General features: G+C 43.6%; 1 protein-coding gene across 1 annotated transcript; it reads right to left on the bottom strand.

Moving 5' to 3' along the window:
• Positions 1-3,870: 3,870 nt before the first annotated feature.
• Positions 3,871-23,316, bottom strand: LOC109547322 (uncharacterized). Its single transcript, XM_073802205.1, has 6 exons — positions 23,277-23,316; positions 22,871-22,974; positions 21,131-21,653; positions 20,623-20,799; positions 16,837-16,928; positions 3,871-7,560 (listed from the first exon to the last, which is right to left on the bottom strand). The coding sequence occupies exons 1-6, from the start codon at positions 23,314-23,316 to the stop codon at positions 7,435-7,437; spliced, it is 1,062 nt and encodes a 353-aa protein (XP_073658306.1). The 3' UTR covers positions 3,871-7,434.
• Positions 23,317-25,063: the final 1,747 nt, after the last annotated feature.

Below are 25,063 nucleotides of genomic sequence, written 5' to 3'. Positions count from 1 at the left end.
ACAGGAAAGCCTTGGCTTCCAGGGCAATTTCTCAGTTTACTGTCCACCCTAGAGAAACCAAGTAAAGTTTTAAGATTTTCAAATGGTTAGCGTGACATTAAGATTAATACACAGGTACTTGCCTGGGGAAAAAGAACATGTATGGCAGCTTAGAGCTGCAGACTCAACTGGACTTCCCAAGTGATGGTGAAGATTGATGACAACCTGTAAACCATCGCATCTGTTCTGTAGAAAGTCAAGGGTGACCAGATGGCATGGGATGTGAAGCCTGAAAAAGAGCAGTCCCTGCTTGGCCTAGTGAAGTTAGTTCTGAGCTGGTGACTGTTCTTAGTTAATGGGCCAGTGGCAAGGGCAGAGATATACAAGAAGTTTGGGGCACAGTGTGAGAGAGGAGTAAAGGGAGAAGGGGCAGGAGTGCAAGGGCAGGATTCACAGCTTGAATGAACTGTGTCCGGGCCCTGCCCTAGAGACTGTGAGGCTCTGAGCCAGTCTCTGAGTCTCTCGGAGTTTCTGATTCCCTATTTGCAGAACAGGGCAATGAACCCCTGCCTGGCCTCTGTTACCAAGTTGGTGGGAGGAACAAATGGAATAATATAAGTAAAAAGCATTTTGTGAACACTTACATTTCATGCAAATGCAAAGATTAGTAATGTGATTTGTCAAGATTCTTACTGGTGGTCTCTAGATTTCTGGACCTGTGATTTGGCAAGTAAGTTAATTCAGTCTGAAGGCTGGAGGGTCCATGGCCCTCAAGTGAGCATCACTAATGATCAGGTCTTGACAGCAGCCATTGCACTCACCATGGATTTATGTATAGGGTCCTACAACCGGAGAAGGAAGCATGATGGGCCACATCTGAGCTGAGCTCTAATAACTTCAGCTGGCTCCTTACTTGGCTTCTAAGGCTGATCCTTGCCTCAAAGATATGCATATAGGAAGCCTTTACCAATGAGTGAATGCTCATCTAATTTCGTGAGGGTTTTCTCTTGTTTCCGCTTAGGTAATTTAGTAAGTCAGTAAGTCTGGTAATGCTGCACAGGAGAGGGGAGACCGTAATGGTCAGAGACCCTCTGGGAGGGAGGCAGTTAGGGTTGAGTTAAAAATCTCTGAGAAATGGCATAGTACGGCAGAAAGCATGTAGGCTCTGGGCTCAGGGAGCTATGTGAGTGACATAGCATTATCCTCTCTGAGCCACGGTTTCCTTCCCTGTCAAATGGTTAATGACAACAGTGCTCTCCTCATAGAATTGTCCTGAGGACTAAATGAGATAAACAGATATGGAACAGCAGGCAGAGAGTAGAAACACAATAACGTGGATCCTTTCCTCCTTCAGAGGACAGGAAGAAGATATCATAACTCCTTTAAAATACCTTCCTGTGCATGTTTTTCAGAGAGAATGAAACTTGGAGCCTTGAATTGCTAAGCCTGTCCTCTTTGTAATCAAACAGATTCCTATCCGTGCTCTACTAATTACAAGATATGTGATCTTAAGCATGTTAGTTAATCTCTCCTAATCTCTATCTCCTCAAGTGTAACAGAGTTTCATCATACCTATGAATGCGGTTGCTTTGAAAGTTAAATAGGAAGTATATGTAAGGTGGCTAGGACAGTGTCTTACACACAGTCCAAATGCAATAAATAGTTGTTCTTATCATAACTGTCTTGGGTGTGGCAGAAGTGCCCAAAGAAATGGAGGACAGAGTGTCTACAGACATCACCATTACTTTTCATAATCATCAGTAATCCTTAGTTGCATCTGTGCAATACTTTCTTCCCCCTTGCGTTCGACAATAGTCCACACTCAAGGATTTCGTGGGTGTGAAGGAGTCAACAGGGTGGTGCAGCTGCCAAAACACAATGGATGTCACCCCGACAGCACACCTGGAGCACTGGAGGACACAAACTGTACGTGAACAAGCTGGAGAGCGTGCCAACAGGAGGCAGCAGGATGGGGAAGTGGCTGGAAAGACGCCAGGCGGAAGGTCTGAGGGACTGGGACAAGAGCAACCCAATGCGGAGTACAGACAGACCAATATCTGAAAGGCTGACCGTGAAAGGATGATTTCATTTATTCTGTCATTCCCTGGACAGCAGAACGCAGGCCAATGGGGAGAAGTTACCTGAAGATACATTTCAGCTCAGCAGGAAGAATTTTCTGACAATGCAGACATCCAATAACAATGCTTCTGTACATCAGTGGAACGGGCTGTCCTGTGAAGGAGGACCTGAGTCCACAATCTGGCATCGGGGGGGAGAGGTGGGGAGGCTGACCTAGACAGCTCTCAGGCCCTTCGCCGCTCTGAAATTCTATCTCATGAGAAGCCCACGACTGCTTCAACAGAAGCTGTCTTGTGTTAGCGAGTCATTCATACAAAGCTTGTCCTCCACTCTGTTATAAAACCTGGGGGCACCCCAACAGGATAGAAGAAAAAGATATCTAATTTACCTTAATACTTGCTATCGTTACTACTGCAGATGAGAGGCCCAATATACGTATTTAACAAATACACACTGCTTATCTGCTCTAAGGAGGGTACCTAAAGTGTCAAAGCATCCTCTTCTTTTGTGTGTTAAGATTTTCATTCCAGCAATGTAGCAGGGAAAGGAAGCTATCATCACTCACATTTCAAAACTGATTTTGAAGTAAAAAGGAGTAACTGCTTCCCATTTAAGCACATTATTTAATACCACAAACCTCAGTTTGTGATGACAGTGATATTTACCTATAGAGACGGTTCATTCATTCACTCAACAAATATTTGAGCACCTATTATGTACCAGACCGGGTTTTACTTGCTGGGGACTTCTATCAGTGAGCTAAAAAGACACACAGCCCTCATGGAGCTTACATTCTAGTGGGGGAGAGGGAGTAATAGATACAGTTAAGTAAATTGAAGTATGCTAGTGTGAACAGACCATGTAAAAGTGCTGTAAGAAAATAAAGCAGAAAGACTTCCCTGGCAGTCCCGTGGTTAGGACTCTGTGCTTCCAATGCGGGGTTTGATCCCTGGTCAGGGAATTAAGATCCCGCAAGCAGCGAGGCACAGGGGAAGAAAAAAAACGTTATTAGAAAAAAAAATTGTTAATCAACTATTCTCCAATATAAAATAAAAATTTTTTTTAAAAAAAAATTTTGGGGCTTCCCTAGTGGCACAGTGGTTGAGAGTCCGCCTGCCGATGCGGGGAACGCGGGTTCGTGCCCCGGTCCGGGAAGATCCCACATGCCGCAGAGCAGCTGGGCCCGTGAGCCACGGCCGCTGAGCCCACACGTCCGGAGCCTGTGCTCCACAATGGGAGAGGCCACAACAGTGAGAGGCCCGTGTACGGCAAAAAAAAAAAAAAAAAAAAGAAAAAGAAAGCAGAAATAGGGATAAGGAGGAGGTGGTGTGGAAAGATTAAATAACAGAATGCAGGTAAAAACTACTGCATGGACAGGTTATGCAGAACGTCTTCAATCAATGCTAGCTATTATTACCATGGGCACTTCTGAGTTTGCAGGACCTACAATTATATATGCATCATTCCACTCCTGAATTATTCAATAGGTGGTGTGTATTCAAAATCAAAACCACAAGGAAGCGGGCCCCGATACTGTTTTCAGGTAGAAGGAATCAATGAAAATGTCATGACTTTGGAGTTCTGGCATTGTCTCACTTGTGCAAGGATGTTGATATGAATCTGCAGGAAATATAGAAATGCAGAAGCTGAGGACTGAACCAAATTACATCAGGTAAGTGACCTAATTTTTCTAAGCCTTAGTTCCCCTGTGCCCCCATTTGACCAGGGCTGTTGGGACACTTAGTATGTAAACACTAAGTAAATACGTACGTAAAATATAATACAGATGTAAAACACTGGGCACACAGCACGTACAGTTAGCTTACATTATTATCATTGTCCAAACAAGGTCATCTGAATTTTCAGAGATTTTCAGTGTGTTCAGAATGAAAAAACAAGGCAGTATTCCTCAGGAGGGAACATTCCACAATCATGTGTTGCTAGGAGTTGGACGAAGGTCACTTGTTATGAGAACAAACCAGGAAAAAAAACATAAGGAAGCATTCAACTGATTAAATGCTCAGTCCAGTGCTCAGCCTTGCTAACTCCTTGGCCGCAGTCTTCAGAATTCCAGAAGATGCAAAGACACAATGATTCACTCAAAACAGTTCTTCGTACAAATCTTAGGATTCAGCCAAAAAGCAGTCCCGCAGGATTTATGAAGTGTGCTTCCCTCTACAGAGCCTGCATGTCAAGGACATCCACAGGCTCCCTTTAATGGAGCCTTATTTTTCCAAAGACCTCTGTAGCATCATCCCTCTGCTCTTACCACTCTGACTGAGAGTCTTGGGAAATGAGAATTTAATTTGTTCTGTGTTGAAATTTTTCTCATGGGGCAACTTTACAAAGAAGGAGCTCTTTCTGCTTTCCCAGAGAGGGAAAGCATCCCCATCATTCCCACTTCCTCGAGTTCTGAAGTAAATGAAAGCTTTGGAATATTTATTGGCGTTAGTGCCTTTTCCACTAGTCATTCCCAAGACAAGGGCAGCTGTCCCTCATTGGCTCTAGATAACACAGTAACCCCTTCTCTGCTGCTAGGGGGCTTGCATCCAGCAATCTGCCTCTTCCAGGGGTATCTATGACAACCTGGCACTTCAAAAGGACTACAGAGGCCTCAAGGGACAAAGGTGTTGGCCTTGCTGGGTCGAAGTCAGTGCTTCTCAAACTATCTGTGGAGAAGAACCAGTTTGTTCTTATTCCTAGTCCATCATGGACCGATATTTTTATAAACTACAATGAAAATGAATTGCTAGAAAAGTGTTTATTAAAGACATAAAATGCAAGCCAATGTTTTTATTACTAGAGTCAACAGACATAAAATTACTGTGTCAAATTGCTATAAAAACTTTAAATGTTTACTCACAGCTTCTGTATCTGTTCTAGCCACAGCTTACAGCACTAAGTCACTGTTCAGCCATTAACATTTACTTGAAACAAAACACAAAGCCAAACAACCCCCTTTTCCTATGAAATAAGATGATGTGTTTAGTGCAGCGGCTGGCACATAGTAATTACTCACTGAATATTAGCTGTTACTATTGCTATTCTCTCTGGGCTGGTGAGAAGAAGGGGAAACATTAACTAAGAGACTGAGATGCAGGTCTGAGTTCCTACTCTTCCTACCGACCGTGGACGAGTGTCTTCACTGTTCTGGGCTTTAGTTTCCAAAATCTGCAATACATAATGAGATGATCTAGAATCTAACATCTAGATCAATAACTTATGAACTGAACTGAAACCCGAAGTGAAAAATAAAAAAACATTTGTGTCCCAGTACACACTCACATACACTCAAGGGGGCAACTGCAAAGTTTCATGAAGTAATATTACCCTACCACATGCTATGCACTCTGATATTTTCTATATTGTCTTATTTTTTTAAGTGCTGGTCAAGACATATTTAATCGATTTCAAACCCACAGTGTGAAAAATGCTGGAGCAAATGAGCTCTTGGGTTCCCATCCTCTATAGTGTACCGATGGGGCTAACGACTAGGAAGTAGGTCCCTGTCAGTCATCCACAATTTGGTGTCTAGTAAGGACTGACATTGTTTTGCTTTTAATTTTTATTGGAGTATAGTTGATTTACAATGTTGTGTTAGTTTCAGGGGTACAGCAAAGTGAATCAGTTACCAGTGAATCTTTTGTTTTTTTAAGGTTCTTTCCCCGTATAGGTCATTACAGAGTATTGAGTAGAGTTCCCTGTGCTATATACAGCAGGTTCTTAGGACTGACATTGTTAAGGCCAGGTTCATCTACAAGTTTGTTTTTTAAGCCTCCTGGTTCTGCATTGAGATATTCTTAATGAGTCTATTAGTGACAAAGAAGAACGGTCAAGGTTGTGGAATTCAAACCACTTGATGATTACCTACAGGTAACCCTGAATAACTCCCATCTAGCCTCATGCACGGTGCCTTCAGGCAAATGTGCCAGGAGTTGGGTTACGGGGCAATGTCCTTACTGGTTTCTACTTTCTCACTAAATTGCCTTCTGCTTTCTGGACAAGGGAGAGGGGACAGTAGTGGGAGGTAACAGGCTGCTAGAAGTGTTAGGATTGAATTGGCATTTCAACTCCTTTACACGTTAGAAGCAGCGGGTGAGGGGACTTAACTAGGGGAAGATACACGGACATGCAAACTTTTACCTGAAGGGATATATTTTTTAAATTAATTTATTTATTTTAATTTATTTTTGGCTGCATTGGGTCTTTGTTGCTGCGCGCGCGCTTTCTCTAGTTGTGGCGAGTGGGGGCTACTCTTGGGGGCGGTGAGCAGGCTTCTCATTGCAGTGGCTTCTCTTGTTGCAGAGCACGGGCTCTAGGCATGTGGGCTTCAGTAGTTGTGCCACGTGAGCTCAGTAGTGGTGGCTCGTGGACTCTAGAGTGCAGGCTCAGTAGTTGTCGCGCACGGGCTTAGCTGCTCCACGGCATGCGGGATCTCCCCAGACCAGGGCTCGAACCCGTGTCCCCTGCATTAGCAGGCGGATTCTTAACCACTGCGCCACCAAGGAAGCCCCTGAAGGGATATTTTATAGTCCTTTCATCCTTTTAACGAATAATTTTAACTTTTGACTTTCAACTCAGTGAAGAGTAAAACATGAAACTATTTTATGTCCAGTAGCTTCTTTTGTGCTCCCCTTTCCTCTTGAGTAGTAAGGGCCTCAAATTGACCTCTAACCAAGTCGAGTTGCCAAGCGTTTCACTTTGATGAGGATTTTAATCCCATCTTCATTACAAAGCTCTGTACTTCTCTCCAGCTGAGGCCAGGCCCGAGGCTCCAGGGGCTGGGGTGGAGGAGTGATGTGGTCTCTCCCTCACGCCCGCCTCTCCTTTTCTCCCAGAGCTTACTACTTTCTTGGCTGGTTCCTTTCATGACCACCGACAGTGAGTCTGAGAGCTGGTTCTGCTGAAATGACATCTTTCAAAAAAACCTCTGCATCAAACGGGGCTCCCCTCTTCATCAGTTCCACAGAGGGTTCCCACGTGAGCCATCCCACCTTGGTGGGGGTGAGTTTTCTGACTGGCCAGAGGCTTGTCTTTTGGGATACCATCCCTACCCTGGCTCACTCCTGGGATCCACTCATGGGTTGTGGCAGCTGCTCTCCCGCGAGGCATCAGCCAGAAGGCTTAAGTCCCAAGCCACCTTCTATAGATTCCCTTCCATTGACCATAGTGTCCAAGAAACTCACATCCTTGTCCCACCCAACTCAGCATCTCTCCTTTCCTCCCTCTCCCCATTCCTTCTCTTAGCTTTGCAGAGTCTGGTCGTGGGGAGCTCCTACTGGGATAGCTAGCGCCTCACCAAGTTCCAGATGAAAGATGAGCTCCAAGTGGAATGCTGCTCTCTGAGGAAGGTTCTCTCCCGCTCCCAGCCCTCTTTTACGGGGATGGGTGTGAGCGATAAGGGTCATCTGAGCGATAAGGGTCATCTGAGAGTTGGTTCTGCTGAATGGCACATTTTGAAGACGCTTTGCAGGAAAAAGCTGGCCACAGAGCTGAAGTTCTCTGATCAAAGAAGAGTGGGGATTTTAAACACCTTTTTAGCTGTGGACTCTTCTCACCCGTTCTTAGAAAACAGGAAAGACTCCACTCAGCATCTCATACCACATTAGATTTCTACTGTGAGCCACATGGCAGATTCTGTGCCAGGCACTGTGAACAAAGCAATGGATAGAGCCATGGTTCCTGCCCTCAAGGAACTCACAATCTAATGAGACATTAAACACACACACCCCAAACACGTACGTTTACGTAGTTCAGTTGTGATAAGTACATTGAAAGAAAAGCACAGAGTGCCATGGGACCGGACACAGTTGAGACTGTCAGGAAAGGGTTCTCTGAGGAATTAATATTTAATATTTAATCAGAGATGGATAAGAAAAGTGAAGGATAAGAGAAGTGAATGGTAAGGATGCCTCAGGCAGAAGGAAATGCACCGGAGGGGGAAAGAAGCTTGACTCCCTGGACAAAGGATGGGCTGGTCAACTGGGTACGAGACATGGGACCAGAGAGGTGGGTGGGAACCAATTTAAACATAAGGAACTCCAGCTGAGAATGTTCCAGGCACACACTCTCATACCTGGCATTCCCTTCCAATGGGTATCTTTACAATCATGGAGCATGTTAAGGACAGTAGTCTTAATCCCAAGAGGATCAAAGAAGCCATCAGAGGGTTTTAAAACAAAATTGTGCCATGATCAGATTTTCATTTTAAAAAGGCAATTATAGGGAATTCCCTGGTGATCCAGTGGTTAGGACTCCACACTTTCACTGCTGAGGACCAGGTTCAATCCCTGGTCAGGGAACTAAGATCCCACAAGCCACTTGGTGTGGCCAAAGAAACAAAAAATAAAAAAATAAAAAGGCAATTATAGTGTACAGCTAAGGAGGCAGAAAGCAGCCATGGTGGATGGGGGAAGGTGCCGTGTAAGTTTCAAAGCACTGTGACATATGCTGGGTCTAATTCCTCTTCAAAGCCTCATCTACTAATCTACATTCAAAAGCAAAGCAGAATTAATTTACATTAACTTCTCATACTTTTTCTGTTCTAGACTTATCCCCTTCCTCTACCACTTACTAGCTGTGTCTTGAAGACTCTGTGAGCTTCCTCAGGTTCTTCAATTATGAAGTGTGGAGAACGCTTCGTCAAAGATTTGAATTAGGATGAAACAAGAGTCTTGGTACACGTGCACTCAACAAATACTAACTCATTTCAAGCAAATAATCCTGACAACTTAAAAAAAAGGAGTGGGGGGGGGAAGGAAGTCCTCTTCTAGCCACTAGACCCAATTATGTACACAAAATTCTACATATATAAACTACGCAAGATTGCCCAAAATGCATTTACTGAAGTGTGGCAAATTTATGGTATTAGAATAGTATTAGAATAATTTTACAGAAATCAGTGAATGATAATAAAAACCGGGAAGATTTATGTCTAGGCATAATTCTACACATTATGCTGGTAGACATTTTAATTAGAAGCCCGTGCTGCCCTCCCCATAAAAAAGGGTGTCTAGATTCTCAATGACATAGCTTCCCAGAATTCTAGTCTATCAATGTAACTTTTGAGAATGTCTGCCTTCCCAGAGGATCTAAAGCTCTATACTAAAATCACAGTACCTGGAAAGGGGTCAGCAATGTACCCCTGCATCACAATCTGATGCCAATGACAGACACTGAGAGTTGACCACAGGGAGACATGGAAAGGTGGTTATAGCACTCCTTTCTGTGGAACCCAGATGTGGCCTCAAAAGTCTTCTCTGCAAATTGCTCCAGGCAGCTACGCCCACTGACCCTAAGATATCCCTGGTCCAAAGATACTCATTTTCAAAGTGAAAAAAAAAAAAAAAATCAAGCAATTGCCGTCTGAATAATATGTCTGGAATTTCATTTACAAAGACAGTGGCAAAAAAATGAAAATGAATTTCCCACTACATTGGAACTGTCCTCTCTGTCTTCCCACTTTTTAACAGAACTATCCATCTCCTCATAATCTCATGAAAAATAAAAGTACAGTAATAGTCCAAATGCATAAAGCAAGACATAATCAACTTACTTTACTCCATGTCAATTATGTGAATTGTTTCAACATCTATTACATTAGGGGCACACATTACAACACAAAACCCTTTCAACCAATATAAGGAACTCCAGCTGAGAATATTCCAGGCACACCCTCTGGTACCTGGCATTCCCTTCCAATGGGAATCTTCATAATCATGGTTTGGATAGAGAAGGAAAAAACAAAGTGGTTTTTTGGTGCCTCCCTTACTCTTGTTCATGCTTAATGAAGAACTCGTGTAATAAAAGATTCTTAACAGGTAATGGTGAAAATGAACTGTTTGGCGAGGATAAATTGTGAATATGAATGTACAGTTTTAAGGAAGCAATTTTTAGGGGAAAAAATCCTCCACATGAAGCACAGAAACATAAGAATCTTCTTGCCTCAAAAAGCAAGTGATTTGGAAGAAACAAGTCAGTTTAATAATGGTACAGACAAATTCGTGGCATATTTATAGTTGGTTGGTTATTCAGGGAAGCTCAGAACATACAAGGCACAGCAAAATATTTGAAACTGGCACGGCAGGGATCAGAGCTCACTTTCTGCTCCAACTCTGTGTGATATGATCAAGGTAGAACACTGCATGGGATCTGGTGGGGGCCATTCCTACCACCAAAATCTGATTTCCAGAGCATGAGTCCAAGTGAGAGCTTTGTGATAAAGTAGATACGATCCACAAATGATGCCTTTTACTCAGGGCTAATAAAACATGCGATCCCTTAGAGAAGGTTATCGCTGTCTATTTCTTGTCTCTATGCTTTTACTTCTCTTATTTTCAAATTTAAACATATAATAACAAATAGAAAAAAAAATCTTTCATGATGAAGAGCAAGCTACTCAGGGCTAATAAAACATGCAATCCCTTAGAGAAGGTTATTGCTGTCTATTTCTAGTCTCTATGCTTTTACTTACTTTCAAATTTACACATATAATAGTAGAAAAAAAACCTTTTGTGATGAAGAGCAAGCTATAGAATACTCCTTTTAATGAGGCTGGGAATAGCTGAGTGACAAGTCCAGGTAGGATGTTTATTAAAAGTTTATTTTAAAATATTAAAAGTTATTTTAAAATCTTTTCAGACATTGTATTTCTACATTTTGAGAAAAAGAAATAATATGCCACTTGAATGTTGCTTTGGTCATCAAAATGGTCATATATACATACATACATACACACACACACACACACATATTACGCATACGATACACACACACACAAAGTATCATCTTTACCACTACTCCAAAGAGGCAGGCAAATGAGGCAACTAGAGCATGGAAAGGTCCACTGAGTTGCCCAATTTCACCAGAAAAGGCATAAAGCCGGCACGAGATGCCCCATCATCTGCCTTCCTGTTGAGGCCTTTTCTTCACTCTACTTTTAGTACTTTCATTGTTATTATACTTAGTTTTCTTTATATTTTACAAAATTTTAAAGCTATGCTATGTGAGAAACCCTGGACATATGTCTAACAGTCTACAGATTAGAGAACTTTAAATGCATAAAGACATGGGAATTACATTTTAATTGCTTATTTGAAACAGCAATTATCTTCACACTGAAGACTGTCTAAAGAAGAGAGCAATCAATTCAATCCTGCAACAGTGCTATTACCTTGCCCTTGTTTTTTTGTTTTGGTGGTGGTAAAATAGACATAAAATTTACCATTTTAGCCATTTTTAAGCGTACGGTTCTGTAGTATTAAGTACATTCACATTGTGCAACCATCATCATCCAACTCCAGAAATTTTTCATCTTCCCAGTCACTCTGTTAAACGTGAATTTCCCATTTCCCCCTTCCTGCAGTGCTGGGCAACCACCATTCCTCTGGCTCTATGACTCTGACTGCTGTAGGAATCTCATATAAGACGACTCATACACTGTTTTGTGCCTGGCTCGTTTCACTTAGCTATCGTCAAGGTTCATCCGTGTCGTAACACGTGTCAGAATTTTCTCCCTTAATAATGCTGAGTAATATTCTGTGGTACGTATAAACACTTTATCCACATTCATCGATGGACACCTGGGTTGCTTCTACCTTTTGGCTATCGTGAATGATGCTGCTGTGAACACGGGTGCAAAAATATCTGACTCCATTCACTTGGGTATATAACCAGAAGTGGAAATGCTGGATCACGTGATATTCCTGAGTTTCATCCCAGTCCTCCCATTCTCACATACCTAAACTGAAGAATACAATGAATACACCAACCAAACACACATCGTGTGTATGTGTGTTTTAAACAAAAACCCCATCATATTTTGCTTGCATCACGTCTCACTTAACCCACTGGAAACCCCTTACATCTATGAACTGCCCCAAAGCGCCAAGGACCTCCAGGCCTAGGCAGGCCCTCTAGAGCTCACGCCCCAGACTGAGCCCAGGATTTCCTGTTGACAGGAAATGGGACCTCTAAATTTTGTTACGGAAAGAAACATGACATGTCTCTATCCACTCTTCAACACAAAGACGTAATTTTATTCGCACGATAATATGAATACTGTTCAACACGCAGGGCTTTTTTCTCCCTGTTTAAGTTGAATTTCATTCTGAACGTCTAATATTGACAAGCATCAAGATATTTTAATCAGGTTACTTTTTACGTTTACAAAAGTGGCACAATGTCTGTGAATGCCACTCCAGAGATACTAATCCACACTTCGCACTTATCCCAAATCAGTCTCTTAAAAGTCCCAAAAGATCTTAATAACATGTCTGCTCAGTACAACAAGGCAAACAACTACCCAACTCCTCTTTAGTCGCATATCACAAAACAGGGCAAAGACAGATGGAATAACATTCCCTGTGCTCTAGGGAAAGCACAATACAGGAACAGGGTAAGAGGGTTTCTGGGTCCCTGCCACTGTTTCACATGCCTCTTTCATCTTCTGTCTTCCTTCCCAGGCACGACAGAGCTCCTCTGATGGAAGGCAAGATGGCTGCCATCCTTCAGTTATCACAGTACTGTACCTTTAGAATGGACAGCATCAGCACTGTGATAACTGAGCCAGGGCAGCCTGTCAGTCACTGTGTCGGCCGGCAGCATCCTTTCCGGGTGGCTGCATGACTCCCTCTGAAGGCTCCCCAGGAAGTGGAAGACTACAAGATCCCCTTCTGGTTCGAGATTTGGGGAAGCAGAAGAAAAAGTAGTGTCACAGCCCAACAATTAGTGAGGCTGAAATAGTAAAACGCCTGGTTGAATTATATTAAGACAAAAGCTGAACATATGATTTATACATATTGATGAGCAACCACGAATACATCACATATGCTTTCCAGCTCTACTTCACAGTGTTACCTCTTCGGTGCACGGATTTGCTGATTCCATCTCCCTGACCTCAATCATTCATGCAATAAATATTTACTTAGGGTCTACTATATTCCAAGACCTCTTCTAGATGTCCAGGAAATGAAGATAAATAAGACCTGGTCCCTATCCTCAAAGTGCTCGTGATCAAACATGGCAAGAATACTTCATATCTGCCTAACATTCAGTAATTTTCTATGGCTTTCTGCTTTAGTTTTCACAAGAACCCCTATGGGGTTGTCAATGAATTACACATTAATTCATCACAAAAGGATTCTGGAATATGTTAGGTATCATTAGCCCATTTTACAGAAAGAAAATAAAAATCTAAGAGAGGTTAGGTGATTTACCTGATCATACCACTAAGTTACATTGAACCTGAGTTCAAATCCATGTCAAATGACTGAACCTAGTGTTTTTCTCTACCCCAACCTAGCCATTCAACTCCATCAAGGGAATATTCAGTTTACACAATTTATGCAAACAAAGTTTCTGAAAACATCTACTTTTTGCTTAAAATTTTTAGTTTTCTCAGCATCTCAGATCATGAAGCAGAAGCTTGTGGGAGTTTTATGATTTAAGAAAAACTAGCAAAAAGAATAACTTTTATTGTTCTTGCTCTGAGTGCTAAGAATATACTCAAATTGATGACACTAATGATGATTACATATTTATCACACCTGTGAGGTGTTTTCACTAAAGTTACGTCAATTTTACAGTTAGGATGAAGGATTGTTAACAACCTTTGGAATGCCTTTTAAAAAATCAACACATACACATCACTTGCTTTAAAATTATCTGTACCTTTGAGATGTACCCTGAAGTCATCTTCAAGGATGATGGACATTTTTTTTTAAAGATTTATTTATTTTTATCTCTCGCTGCGTTGGGTCTTGGTTGGCACGCGGATCTTCGTTGAGGCACGTAGGATCTTTCATTGCAGCAAGGCACAAGGCTCTTCCTTGTGGTGTACAGGCTTCTCTCTAGTTGTGGCATGAGGATTTTCTCTTCTCAGGTTGTGGTGCGTGGGTTCCACAGCGCGTGAGCTCTGTAGTTTGCAGCACGCAGGCTCTAGTTGAGGCGCGCAAGCTCCGTAGTTGTGGTGCGCACGGGCTTAGTTGCCCCGCAGCATGTGGGATCTTAGTTCCCCAACCAGGGATCGAACCCTTGTCCCCTGCACTGTAAGGCGGATTCTTTACCACTGGACCACCAGGGAAGTCCCAGGGATGATGTACTTTTAACAAAAAGGACAAAAAGATTCTGAAACTAGAATTCAGGCTTCAGAATAATCAACTTATTAAAGCCATGAGTCACTAATTTTTTTTCCATATCAGTCATAAGTTCTCAAGTTATTTCAATGTGAGTGTAACTTGACAGATATTTGAAAAATAACTGTTTTCAATTAGGCATTTGCTCAGTTTCAAAGACTCATTATATGCAAATTAGATACTAGCTCTCTACTTCAAATAAGTCAGAGAGATCAATCAATTCTTTAGATCAGCACAGGTCAGAAAATAGCAGAGTACAGTGAGCCTAGCTCAACTGTTAAGTTTATGCACTATGAAACTGACCTCATCTTCAGAAAAGGAATATCCAGTGAAACAATCCACCCACATACAAATTAAAACAACATTCTCTGAAGTGCAAAAATATGTAACAGTTAAAGAGGTCATCGCTTAGGTCTTAGCCAACTGATGTAATACAGAGTTGAAACACGAGAGGGCAATGAAGATTAAAAAAAAAATTGGATCCCTTAACCTAAGGTTCCTGGAAATAGTCGCACATTTTACCCAAATTATAAACATCTGTTACATGAACAAAGATATTGTGATTATTTGAGAATGAAATTTTAGATAGCTGATACATCAAAAAGGATAAAAAGATTACCACCGAACAATTCCCAGCCACAAGTTTTGTCAGTTTTGGAAAAGAGGAATACTTACTGTGAGATACTAGAGGGTAAGTAAGTATGGGGACAAATAAATAACTCTGATATACTTAGTAGTTATTAGACTGTTCTTCACAAAGACTGAGTACTAATGCAACTGAATGTCTAAATATGAAGTCAACAAACCCGAACTTAATGTTTGTAATGTGCTACAAAGTTGAAATTCACTCTATTAGCCATGACCAAAAATCAGACAACTAAAGATTTTTGGTACAAAAAGTAATGGGTATTTCCTTTACTTCCTTATTTTTCTCTCATTTATCTACCTAAACTGGGCGTGGGGGGATAGGGCAGGGAGCCTAGAGGCCAAGTAATAACAAAAAGCAAACTGCCATTACTCTGTGATCTTCTCAGAATAACTCTAAAGCAGTTTCAAGGAAGAAAAAAATGTGGGTTTTCAGAACTGTATTTTATAAATACTAGTAAACACTTAAAACGTTTTCTTTCTTCATGGAAATTATTTCTTATAAATGCGCATTTAAAAAACTAAATCTATCAGAAACACTTCTTTTTCAGTAGATTTTTCTTAAAAAAATTGACTTATTTTCATTTTAAAACGAATGATGGCAGGTGCTAATGCTACAGTACGGAAGTATACTGCACAGTGAGAGGGGAAGAAAAAGATAATGACGTAAAATGCTTTCCTCCAGAGATCAACCTGATTTTACACTCAGTTCTTCTATGATGAAAATGATACAAGAACAATTTCTTCGTGATGCATGCACCAAATATTATCAACTAGAAAACCAAGTACTACTGGCAAACCAAGTATACTAAAACTGTGCACACACAAAAAACATGTCACGTCTCTCTTATCAACAGACCGAAAGTGAAAATACAGTGATTTTGAACTTTTAAGTATCTGATTATAGATTAAATAACTGGAGGAACCATGAAATGAACTGCTGGCATGTAAAATATCTGACAATACTTTAAAATTAAAATAGTTTAAACAGGTTAATTTCAATCCACTGGTCTTTTACTAAAGTGTGATGTTTTTTTCTTCCCCAACTTGAAAACCACAATCCAACTCAGTGACATTATAAAATGTGCGCATTTGACCAAACTGTCATGTTATAAAAATGTACTGTCAACAGAAAGTGCTAAATGTCAACTACTGCTTTGTCAGAAATACAGAAAACGCATACCTGCGTTTCGTGGCAAAGCTTTGCTGGTAATAGTGTTCGAAAACTAACTTGTGCCAAGATTAGTAGGAAATCAGGAATAAGGGGGTTACACAATTTTTGCTTTCCTTAGGAGAAATAAATCAGCTAAAACGGCAAGGAAAAGCCAAGGACGACTGCCTTGGCCAAGTCAGCCCCAATTCTCACAGAGAAGCATTAACTGGGAGTAATTGCAGAGGGGGTGACATTGTTTTACCCATTCCAAGCACTGGCCTCTAAACAGTCATGCTGCATAACCTCAGCAGGTCATGAAGAAAAAAACCTAACACAGAAGGTCTCTATACGATAATGGAGAGAGAAGGAGGAACGAACTGGTGGGGATTTTAGTCCAAAAAGGCTCCAGGAGACTAAAAATCTAAAATAAATGGACCATCCCACTTCATGCTTAATAGAATATAATATTCTATTCTATGGGCCTTTCCCCTTTACATGTGCACTCAGAATACACACCTGTAGTCCAACTGTCTACTTCTTTCACTGTTGGATTTTGCTCGAGATTTAATTTTTTTCCCCAGATTTTGGATTTCTGTCTGCTCACAAGTCAATTTTATTCCGTCTCACCTCTGTTATCATACCCTTTTAGAAAAACCAATCAAAAATACACCAGCTGACTTCAAAATGACCCACCCCTAGCTAGTCTCTCTAAAAACCCTGGGTGTCTCCAATTAATCTATGATTTCCTCATTACTGGCAGCACTGCCATTTAGAAATGCTGGGTCTTACCTCTCAAATTCCCTTAACGGACAGCTAAAGGGGGCGATACCAAAGACGTGCACTGACCTCTACTTCTAGAGCCTTGGGCTGTTCCGGAAATACAATCACACTCCTCTTTTCTGCAGAGTCCACCATTCTCAGAGCTTCTATTCCTACACCTGGAAAAGGAACACATTTCTACTTGTAACACATAGAAAAGGAACACATTTCTACTTGTAACACAGAGGTACTGCACTCATTATGAAGTGCTATATCTTAAACTGTGATTTACTTTGGTACTGTTTACATCTGATTTCCTCAAATCAACAGCATTGTTCCTGAAGTCAGAGACTGCTGTCTTCATGTCCTTCCACAACATTCATCACAGTCCTTTCCATAGAGTGCAAGCTCAACAAATACTTGCCTAATTCATTGACAAACTTCTTCATTTCCCAGGGATTCTCGAAATAGCTTATCAACAAACGTACATGCTTAATTCCTCTCTCTGTATGTCAACCGGCAAGATACTTGACAGTTTGTCATCTACAAAATGAGGGGAGAGTACTAAAGGCCCAAGTCCCTTCCACTGCCATTACTGAATCTCATTAGATAAAACCAAACTCCAAAGATAGCAACATCTCCATTCAGGTCGACATTATACTTTTTTGTTGAAAGAAAAGGGTCAGGAACCTTGTGGGCCCAATTACCACCAATGGAGCTATGAAGTGAGGGCAGAAACTGAATGCAAAGAAAGAGAAAATGAACAAAGGTGGGTGGCATCACTAAGATGCCACCAGGTGTCATGACTGTTACAGTACCACGAACTGTTCTCTGATATATTTTGGCATGCCCAGGAACCTTTTACAAAAGCAGCTCTGGCCAGATATGTGGATCGCTACGTTTTCCCAAGACACCCCTACCAGCCCTTCCAGCACCCGGGACGTCTTTATTGACCTTCCTGCGCAGGGCACGCCTCCTGCGTAGAAATCTGCAGGGCAGTCACTATTAGTCTCATATACTGTGATAGTTAACTCTTGGTGCTCCCAAATCTCCAAATGGAAAATAACAGGGGAAAGTAAATGGTTGACAAACATGAAGGAACTGTATTTCACGCAGTCACCTCTTCTGAAATTAATCCAGGGAGAAAAAGGAGCAATGCTACAGGCCAGCGGTGTCCCAGAAAAGTAAAAAGCAAGCTATGTATGTAATTTTAGATATTCCAGTAGTCACATTTTGAAAAAACTAAAAAATAAACAGGTTAAAGTGACATTAACCATAAATTTCATTTAACACAATATACCCAAAATATCTTCATTGGAACATGTAATCGATATAAACATTAGTGAGCTATTTTACTCTTTTTTTGTACTAAGTCTTTGAAATCCAGAGCATATTCACTTATAACACATGTCAACTCGAACACTAAACCTTCATCAGAAATACTCAATCTGAATTTAGATTTCATAAAAGTTACAGCTTAAAAAGTAGATGCACATATCCAACTTGTTTCCAAACACAACGAAGTTTTCCAAAAACTGAATGGAACACCAATTTTTGATTTAAAAATCGACTTATCACCCTACCCAGATTTCAGGTGCTTGACAGCCACACGTGGCTAGTGGCTACTGCATTAATGCAGGTAGAGAAAGTCCTGTCATCCGGACTTTTTTTCAAACCGGAACCCTTCACCCAGCAAGTCATTCTACAGCACCCACCAGGTACTCAAATTATGCCAAGTATTTTCTGCCTTACTTCTAATCCTTATGGTCGTTAATACTTCAGTGATGATCATTTATTAAGCAGCCCTTCCTAAAGACTGAACAACTCTTTCTGCTCAGAGAATTCAGGGAAAAAAATGGAGACATCATGATTCAAAGATATGGAGTTAATTTTCGAGGTAAAGGTGGAAAATCCTGACATCGTTAATTCTTTGTCCAGGATATTAGTCACCCTGCAAAAGTTACAGGCATTGTTTATAGTAAGCCTCTCAACTTCCATACTCACAACAGCTGTCACTGCATCCTCAGATTCCTCGCCTTCAAAAGCTCCCTCCCCACCAACAACCTCCTCTATCTCTAGCAGACTCTCTAGAGCACATTCTAGGAGCCCCTCTTTAATTCATTCTGAAAAGTACTTGTTACTGTTGACATACCGAAACACATGAATAATTCAATAAAGAATCTAGAACCATCTGATTAATCATTCATCGGTCTAGGTACCCAACTGACCTTGAGAAAAGCATTTCGTGAATATACGTGGAAAGTATCCCCATACCCTGCCCCCAAAGAACCAATTACTACAAACACTATAGCTTTCTCTACCCATGTCAAAGTTCAGTGTTCCTCCTGCAGCTGATTTAAAAGTTGATCTTCTAAAAGGAGCTGGATTCCTAAGGTAGTTCTATTTTGAGCCTTCTTCCTGTTCTGAAGCTAAAGTTGGAAGGGCTTAGGTGGTGATGTCATGGAAGGGAGACTGTTGGCTTTCACAGAAGGGTCTCCTCCTGCAACTCTGGGGATGTTCATGTGGGGGACACCAGCGGGAATGTGCACCTCTCGTCGCTTTCCCCTCCCTCCCTTTTGAGTCCCAGCTATTCATTAGCCAGCAAGAAAACAAGTTCAAATAAGCATGCAAACATATTTACATATTTTACTTGTTAAGCGTCTCAAAAATGAAAAGACCAAGGAGAAGGAAAATGCCTCGCACCAGGAAAAAGGGGTGACAATCCACCCCCCCCCATCCGCACCTCCCTAAGTATCTATCATAGGACTAGGGTCAAAGGGTGGGGGGGAGCAGCTGATAAGAAGAAAAAAGGGATTATAAATCCAGCAAGCTTGAAGAGGGAAATGCTGTTGGGGATACTCAGGACAGAAGGAAGACCCCTGGCTCCCTTCTCTTCCACTGTTTTCCCCTCCCTTTTGGAATGGAGGAGATTTAGGGCAGGGTGTGCCTTCTGCTTGGGAGGCGTGCTTGGCTCTGGAGAACCAAGAGGGGCCAGGGTGGAGCCCAGAAAAAGAGAGCCAGAGACTGGCTGCTTAGGCCAGATTCTGGACTAAGCTCTTAGTGGAAGAATAAAGGGGGCTGTGGCGGAAGAGCAGACGATTCCATTGGAAGACCCACTGGGGAATGCAGAACGCACACTAAATCCAAGGGGATCACTTCTCTCTCAATCTAAACCCAGCAGTTAGTTGCCGGGTGGTGGGGTGCAGGTCCAGAGGCAAGAGAAAATCCCAACACACCTGTAGACCACTACTTGCCGGGGTGGGGGGATGGGCGTGCCCAGCGCAATCAGCAGGTGAAAGCAGCACTTTCTGGCCAATTCTGGGATGGGATGGTTGGCTAAGAGCTTTGGGGAACACAGGATTTCCCGGTTTCTCAGCTCACCTCTCTTCCAAAGCGAGGAATAAACACAGGTGTGGTCCTTCTCCAAGAAGGTGGCAGCCGGCCTGCGGGTAGCTGAGTGAGGGAAAAGATTCCTTGGCCGCGGGAAGGCAGGGAGAAGCCCTGGGGTTAGCTACGGCCGGGAACAGGCGGTCTCCGCCAAGTCCCCTCCCCCTTCTTGAAAAGCGACCGGGACCGGCATAAATTACAGCCACGCACCCCCCTCCCCAATTACGCTTCTAATAAAAGAAACAGCCTCTCATGTCTAAATAAAAACTGAAAGCTCTGGCTGATGGAAATAAACAGGTGAGCCCCGAAAGGAAGCGGGAAAAGATTGGGGATAGGAGAATGAACGTGCAGAGAAATCCAGTCCTCCCCGCCCTCCCCGCAAACCCCTCCTCTATCGCTCCGGAGAATCTGCGTGGCAGGTTGTAAGCTAAAAATGCCACTCTGACAGACCCCGTCTCCCCGCCCCGAGCCCATTCTCCCTCCTACCCCAGGGTCCAGCGTCCCGGCCTCGTGGTAGCGCCCGGTGCCCGCGCCGCGCAGGGCTCACCCTCACCCCGGACCGCCGCCGCCGCCGCCGCCGCCGCCGCGGGGACTCCGGTCTTCCTCTCTCCTCCCTCCCTCCTCCTCCTCCGCCTCCTCCTCGCAGACTCCTCCCGCCGGATCCTTCATGTAAACAACATCCAGGCTCTATTTACAGTCGCCGCCGGACGGCGAGGGACCCACGCCAGCTGCCTGGAAGCAGGCGGGGGTGGGGGAAAAGCGAGTGCGCAACATTTACACATACCCGCCCCGCCCCTCCGCGCCGCCGGCCCGCCAGGGGACCTGAGCGGGGCACCGGGGGTCTCCCCGCGCCCTTGTCCAACCTGCGTCGCTCCTGACACCCCAGAGAGGGCCAGAGAGAAACCGCGCAAATGCCGATGGGCGAGGTCACCCCCACCCCCACCCCGCAGGAAAAAAACACACCCCAAGCACAACAGACCCAGCCCAGCAATACCCTCCAAGTCCGTGCGAGAGTGCGGGGTCCCAGCTCGCTCAGTGCCGCCGCCCCGGCGCCCCGCGGCCGCCCACCCCGAGGTGGCGAGCTGCGTGCGGTCCCCCGCGGCGGCTGCAGGCAGCCGCCCAGCGCCGGACAGCGGCGCGCCCTCGGCCCCCGCCCGGCCCGACCTCGGCCCGCCCCCCGCGCGGCCGCCGAGCCGGCCGAGCCCCGCGGCGGCGTGTGCGTGTGCGCGCGTCGCGGCCGGCCTCGCCGGAACAGCTCTCCTCGGCCCCCGGCTTCCCGTGCCCCCGGGCGGGCGGGTGGCGGGCTCTGGCGCCGCGAGACCCGGCCAGGAGCGGCCCGGCCAGCGCTCCACCGCGCCGCAGGGGCGCGCACACGGACGTAGACACTCGGCGCACGGAACCCCGCGCGGCCGCACGCCTCCCGCCGGCGCTCGGCTTGGCGCACGCACCGCCACCCCCGCGCCCGGCACGCCGCCCCCACACCCACCTGCGCCCCCGGGGGTCTCGGGCCCCCCTTCCTTTGTTCTTCAAGCTATTTGCATGAGGATTATCTAATGACGCAGCAAGGATACAACGTGCTCGCCACAACGTGACCGTCGCCATTTTTCTGTTTTTATTCTATCTCTGCCATGTGATAGATTGGGGGGGTGGGGGTTGGAAAAGAGAGAGACAGGATTAAAAAAAAAAAAAAAAACTTCCGGGTCTCATGACCGGGAAGGGAGAAAAACAAAAGAGACAAGACACAACTCCAGGGGAATGATGTGTGCGCGCGCGCGCGACTGCGCGCCCTTGCCTCCTCTGCTCAGAGAAGGGAGGCTCCCGCAGTGGGCAGGGAGCATCCTCCCACCTCGGGAGCCCTGTGCCCCCGGAGGGTCCAGCTCGAACCCTGTAGCCGTGGCGGTCGCGGGTCCCGGTCTCACACCCGCCGCCAACGCTCTGCGAAGCTGTCAGCCTTGTCCCTTCCTCTGGCCGCCTTCACTTGCCGGTCCACCCCAGAGCTCGCGCTCTCCCTCCCGGGCGGGTGTACCGTTCTGGGTTACGTGCAGAGAAGTCTCACTAACACCGTGAAGGAGGAAATGATCAAATTTAAAGGCTACTGTATTTCCCAAGTTTTAAAATAGTTTGCTTCCATGATGTTCTGCATAACAACCGCGTGGCAACACACTAGGCAGAATCTAATATTGGTTCGAATCCTTCCTTCCTCTCTTTCTCTACCCCCTTTTCTCTCTCTTCCCAAAGCGGGACACACCCTTGTGTGGTGGTCCGTGGGGTTTGTTACGTGGGGATGGACTTTTCATCGCGGATTGACTTATTTAGAAAGAAAATTTTAATAAATGGTTGTTCAGGGTCATTGTTTAAGAAGACAGTTGCATGGAGCAAGGTGGATTCGTGTTACACTCATCTCATTCACATTCAGAGGGCGTGATAGGCATTTCATTCTCTCCCAAGTCTCGTGTTCACGGGTTGCTGAAAAAAGTATTTGGGAACTCTGCCACATTTTTCAGTGAGATATAGAATTTTGTGCTTTTGTTTACTACTGTATTTCCTTTGGGCACTTTCACTTTTGTTTCTCTTGAGTTTCCTTTCTGGTTTCTTGTCCTATTTAGTAATTCTGAGCAGAAATGGACTTCAGAGTTGGTTCGGGTGTCTCACTTTACAGGCGAAGAAACTGAGGCCCTGCGTAGTGAGGAGTTGCCCCAGGTGACACATTTAATTCGAATTGAGCCCTACTCACCTGATACATCTGGTAGTGGGGTGGCGATGGAAAGTGGGGAGGGGGGACGGGAGTTAACTTAGCGACGACGTATAGCAGCAATTCTGCTTTGTGAAATTCATAACCTAGAAATTAAAGATGGAGAACACTTACCAGATCATTCACGTCTTAGGACTGGTGTGAACTGATTGCTTCTTCAAACCCCCCTTCCTTGTGCCTTGACTCCAGTATATCTGTTAATTCAGGTTCTCCTTCCCCTTTCCATGCGACAGTTTGCCGTCTCACTAAACAACCCTACATGATTGCTATGAAGTAATTTTATTAGAATCACAGAGATGACCACTCCCCCTTTGTGCACCCACTGTGTCCCTTTTATATTTATTTCCTGGTGCCTTTCGCACTTCATTGTACAGGACAGTTGATGTACCTCCCTGAACTAGAGGGTAAGCTTTGAGGGTCACGGCCATGTTCATCTTATATCTCCCATGTTTAGCACCCTGCCTGGCAGTGAATGAACCAGTGAAGGTCTGAAGAGGATATTTTCTATAATTCCATCCTGACCATTTCTAGGAAATTTCTTCCATGTTTTTGGTGAAAGCGGAACACTGGAGATGCTTTTTGATTCTTACACCTCTGCGGACCATTTTTTGGCTTCTAATTTACAGAGCCAAGAAAAACATAATTTGCTTTCTCAATTTTTTTTATTAAACCAACTGCTATCTCCCCTCTTTTTACCATATTTGGTTCCTCTTCAAATTCCATCTAATTCATATAATTAGTTATGCCAACACTTGCCCTTTGAGTTTTGCTTTCATAGACTCCAAAAGTTTTACTTTCATAGACTTTCAGTTTGGTGAGGTTCAAACTGATTTTACTCTGCTCAGCCTGGAATTAAATGATCAGAGGCAGCATTCTTTATGAGACTCGGATTCTTCCTGGAACCCAGTGAACTAAGTAAGGAGGCTGGCAGTTGAGCAAGCTGAAGAGGGCTTCTGGAAAGATGTCAGCATCTGGACAAAAAGTGCACATTTGCAACTTTAAAGGATTGGAGAATAGCTGATATATGTAATTACAGCTTGGAGAAGGATCTGGACTGTCACAGGTGAGCTCAGACACATCCAGATCGATGAGGTTCCATTGCATATCTGAGCATGAACTGAACGTATTCCTTTGGATAGGGCAGACAAGCTGATATTACTGATCGTAACATCTAAAGTTCATATGTTTCATCCCAGATAATAACAGTGTGATAATAATTTTAAGGGCAACAATAACAACTTCCAGCAAGGTGGAGATGAAGCCTAATTATATGTCATGTCATGTGCTCCCTTAAATACAAAGCTCAACAGAGAAAAAAGGGACACAGCTCAAAAATATAGGGAATACCTCTATACCTCTTGTCTTCCACATCCGTGCACTCACATCATTATATTCTTTATCACACTTTAGTCCTCTGGGGTATTACATAGTTGCTGATAAAAGAGAACTCTTATAGGCACTCCAACAATCTTCTTTCATCTCTCCAATACACACTTGCAAAATGCCAATTCTTGGTGTGTGAGATGAACTTTGGAATCAGGTCCTAATCTCAGCTCTGCCAAATCTATTAGCTGTGTCATCCTGGGTAAATTATTCATCAGTTCTGATTCTCTGTTTCTTTATGCATAAAATGAGGATTACAACACCTACCTCAAAGAGGAGTTTTTAGGACTGAAATTTAATAAAATATATGTAAAGACCTCTCATGGTACTTGGAACATAATTTTTAATAACAAGTAGCTGTAATAATGTTGTTATTGTATTTACCCCATGCACTTTTTAGAATTATTCTATCCCTTTTGGCTTCCTACTCTTGACCCTTCAACAAAACTGCTATTAGTAAAAGTTATGTGACTATGAAGATAAATGAGAATAAAGTCCTGCCTTCAAGTTCACACTTCAGCCTTGGAAAAGATACATATGCCAGTAACTATACTGATACTGGAGGACTGAAGACAAGTACTTGGTTCATACCACTTTATGATGATCTACCTGAGAAATACTTAATTAAGATCTAGATTTATTAACAGTCAGGCACTGACAATACTTGTGGAAGCAGTTAGGAAAATACCAAACAAAACACCTCAAAAGAAAAAAAAACCCCGCTCATTTTCACACAAATGAGGAAAATTACATTTAAAACTCCCTCTAATCAGCATCATTATGCAGCTTTCG

The sequence above is a fragment of the Tursiops truncatus genome, chromosome 1 (assembly GCF_011762595.2).
Source record: "Tursiops truncatus isolate mTurTru1 chromosome 1, mTurTru1.mat.Y, whole genome shotgun sequence".
NCBI classification, from domain to species: domain Eukaryota; kingdom Metazoa; phylum Chordata; class Mammalia; order Artiodactyla; family Delphinidae; genus Tursiops; species Tursiops truncatus.
This window is presented reverse-complemented; position numbering and strand designations above follow the sequence as displayed.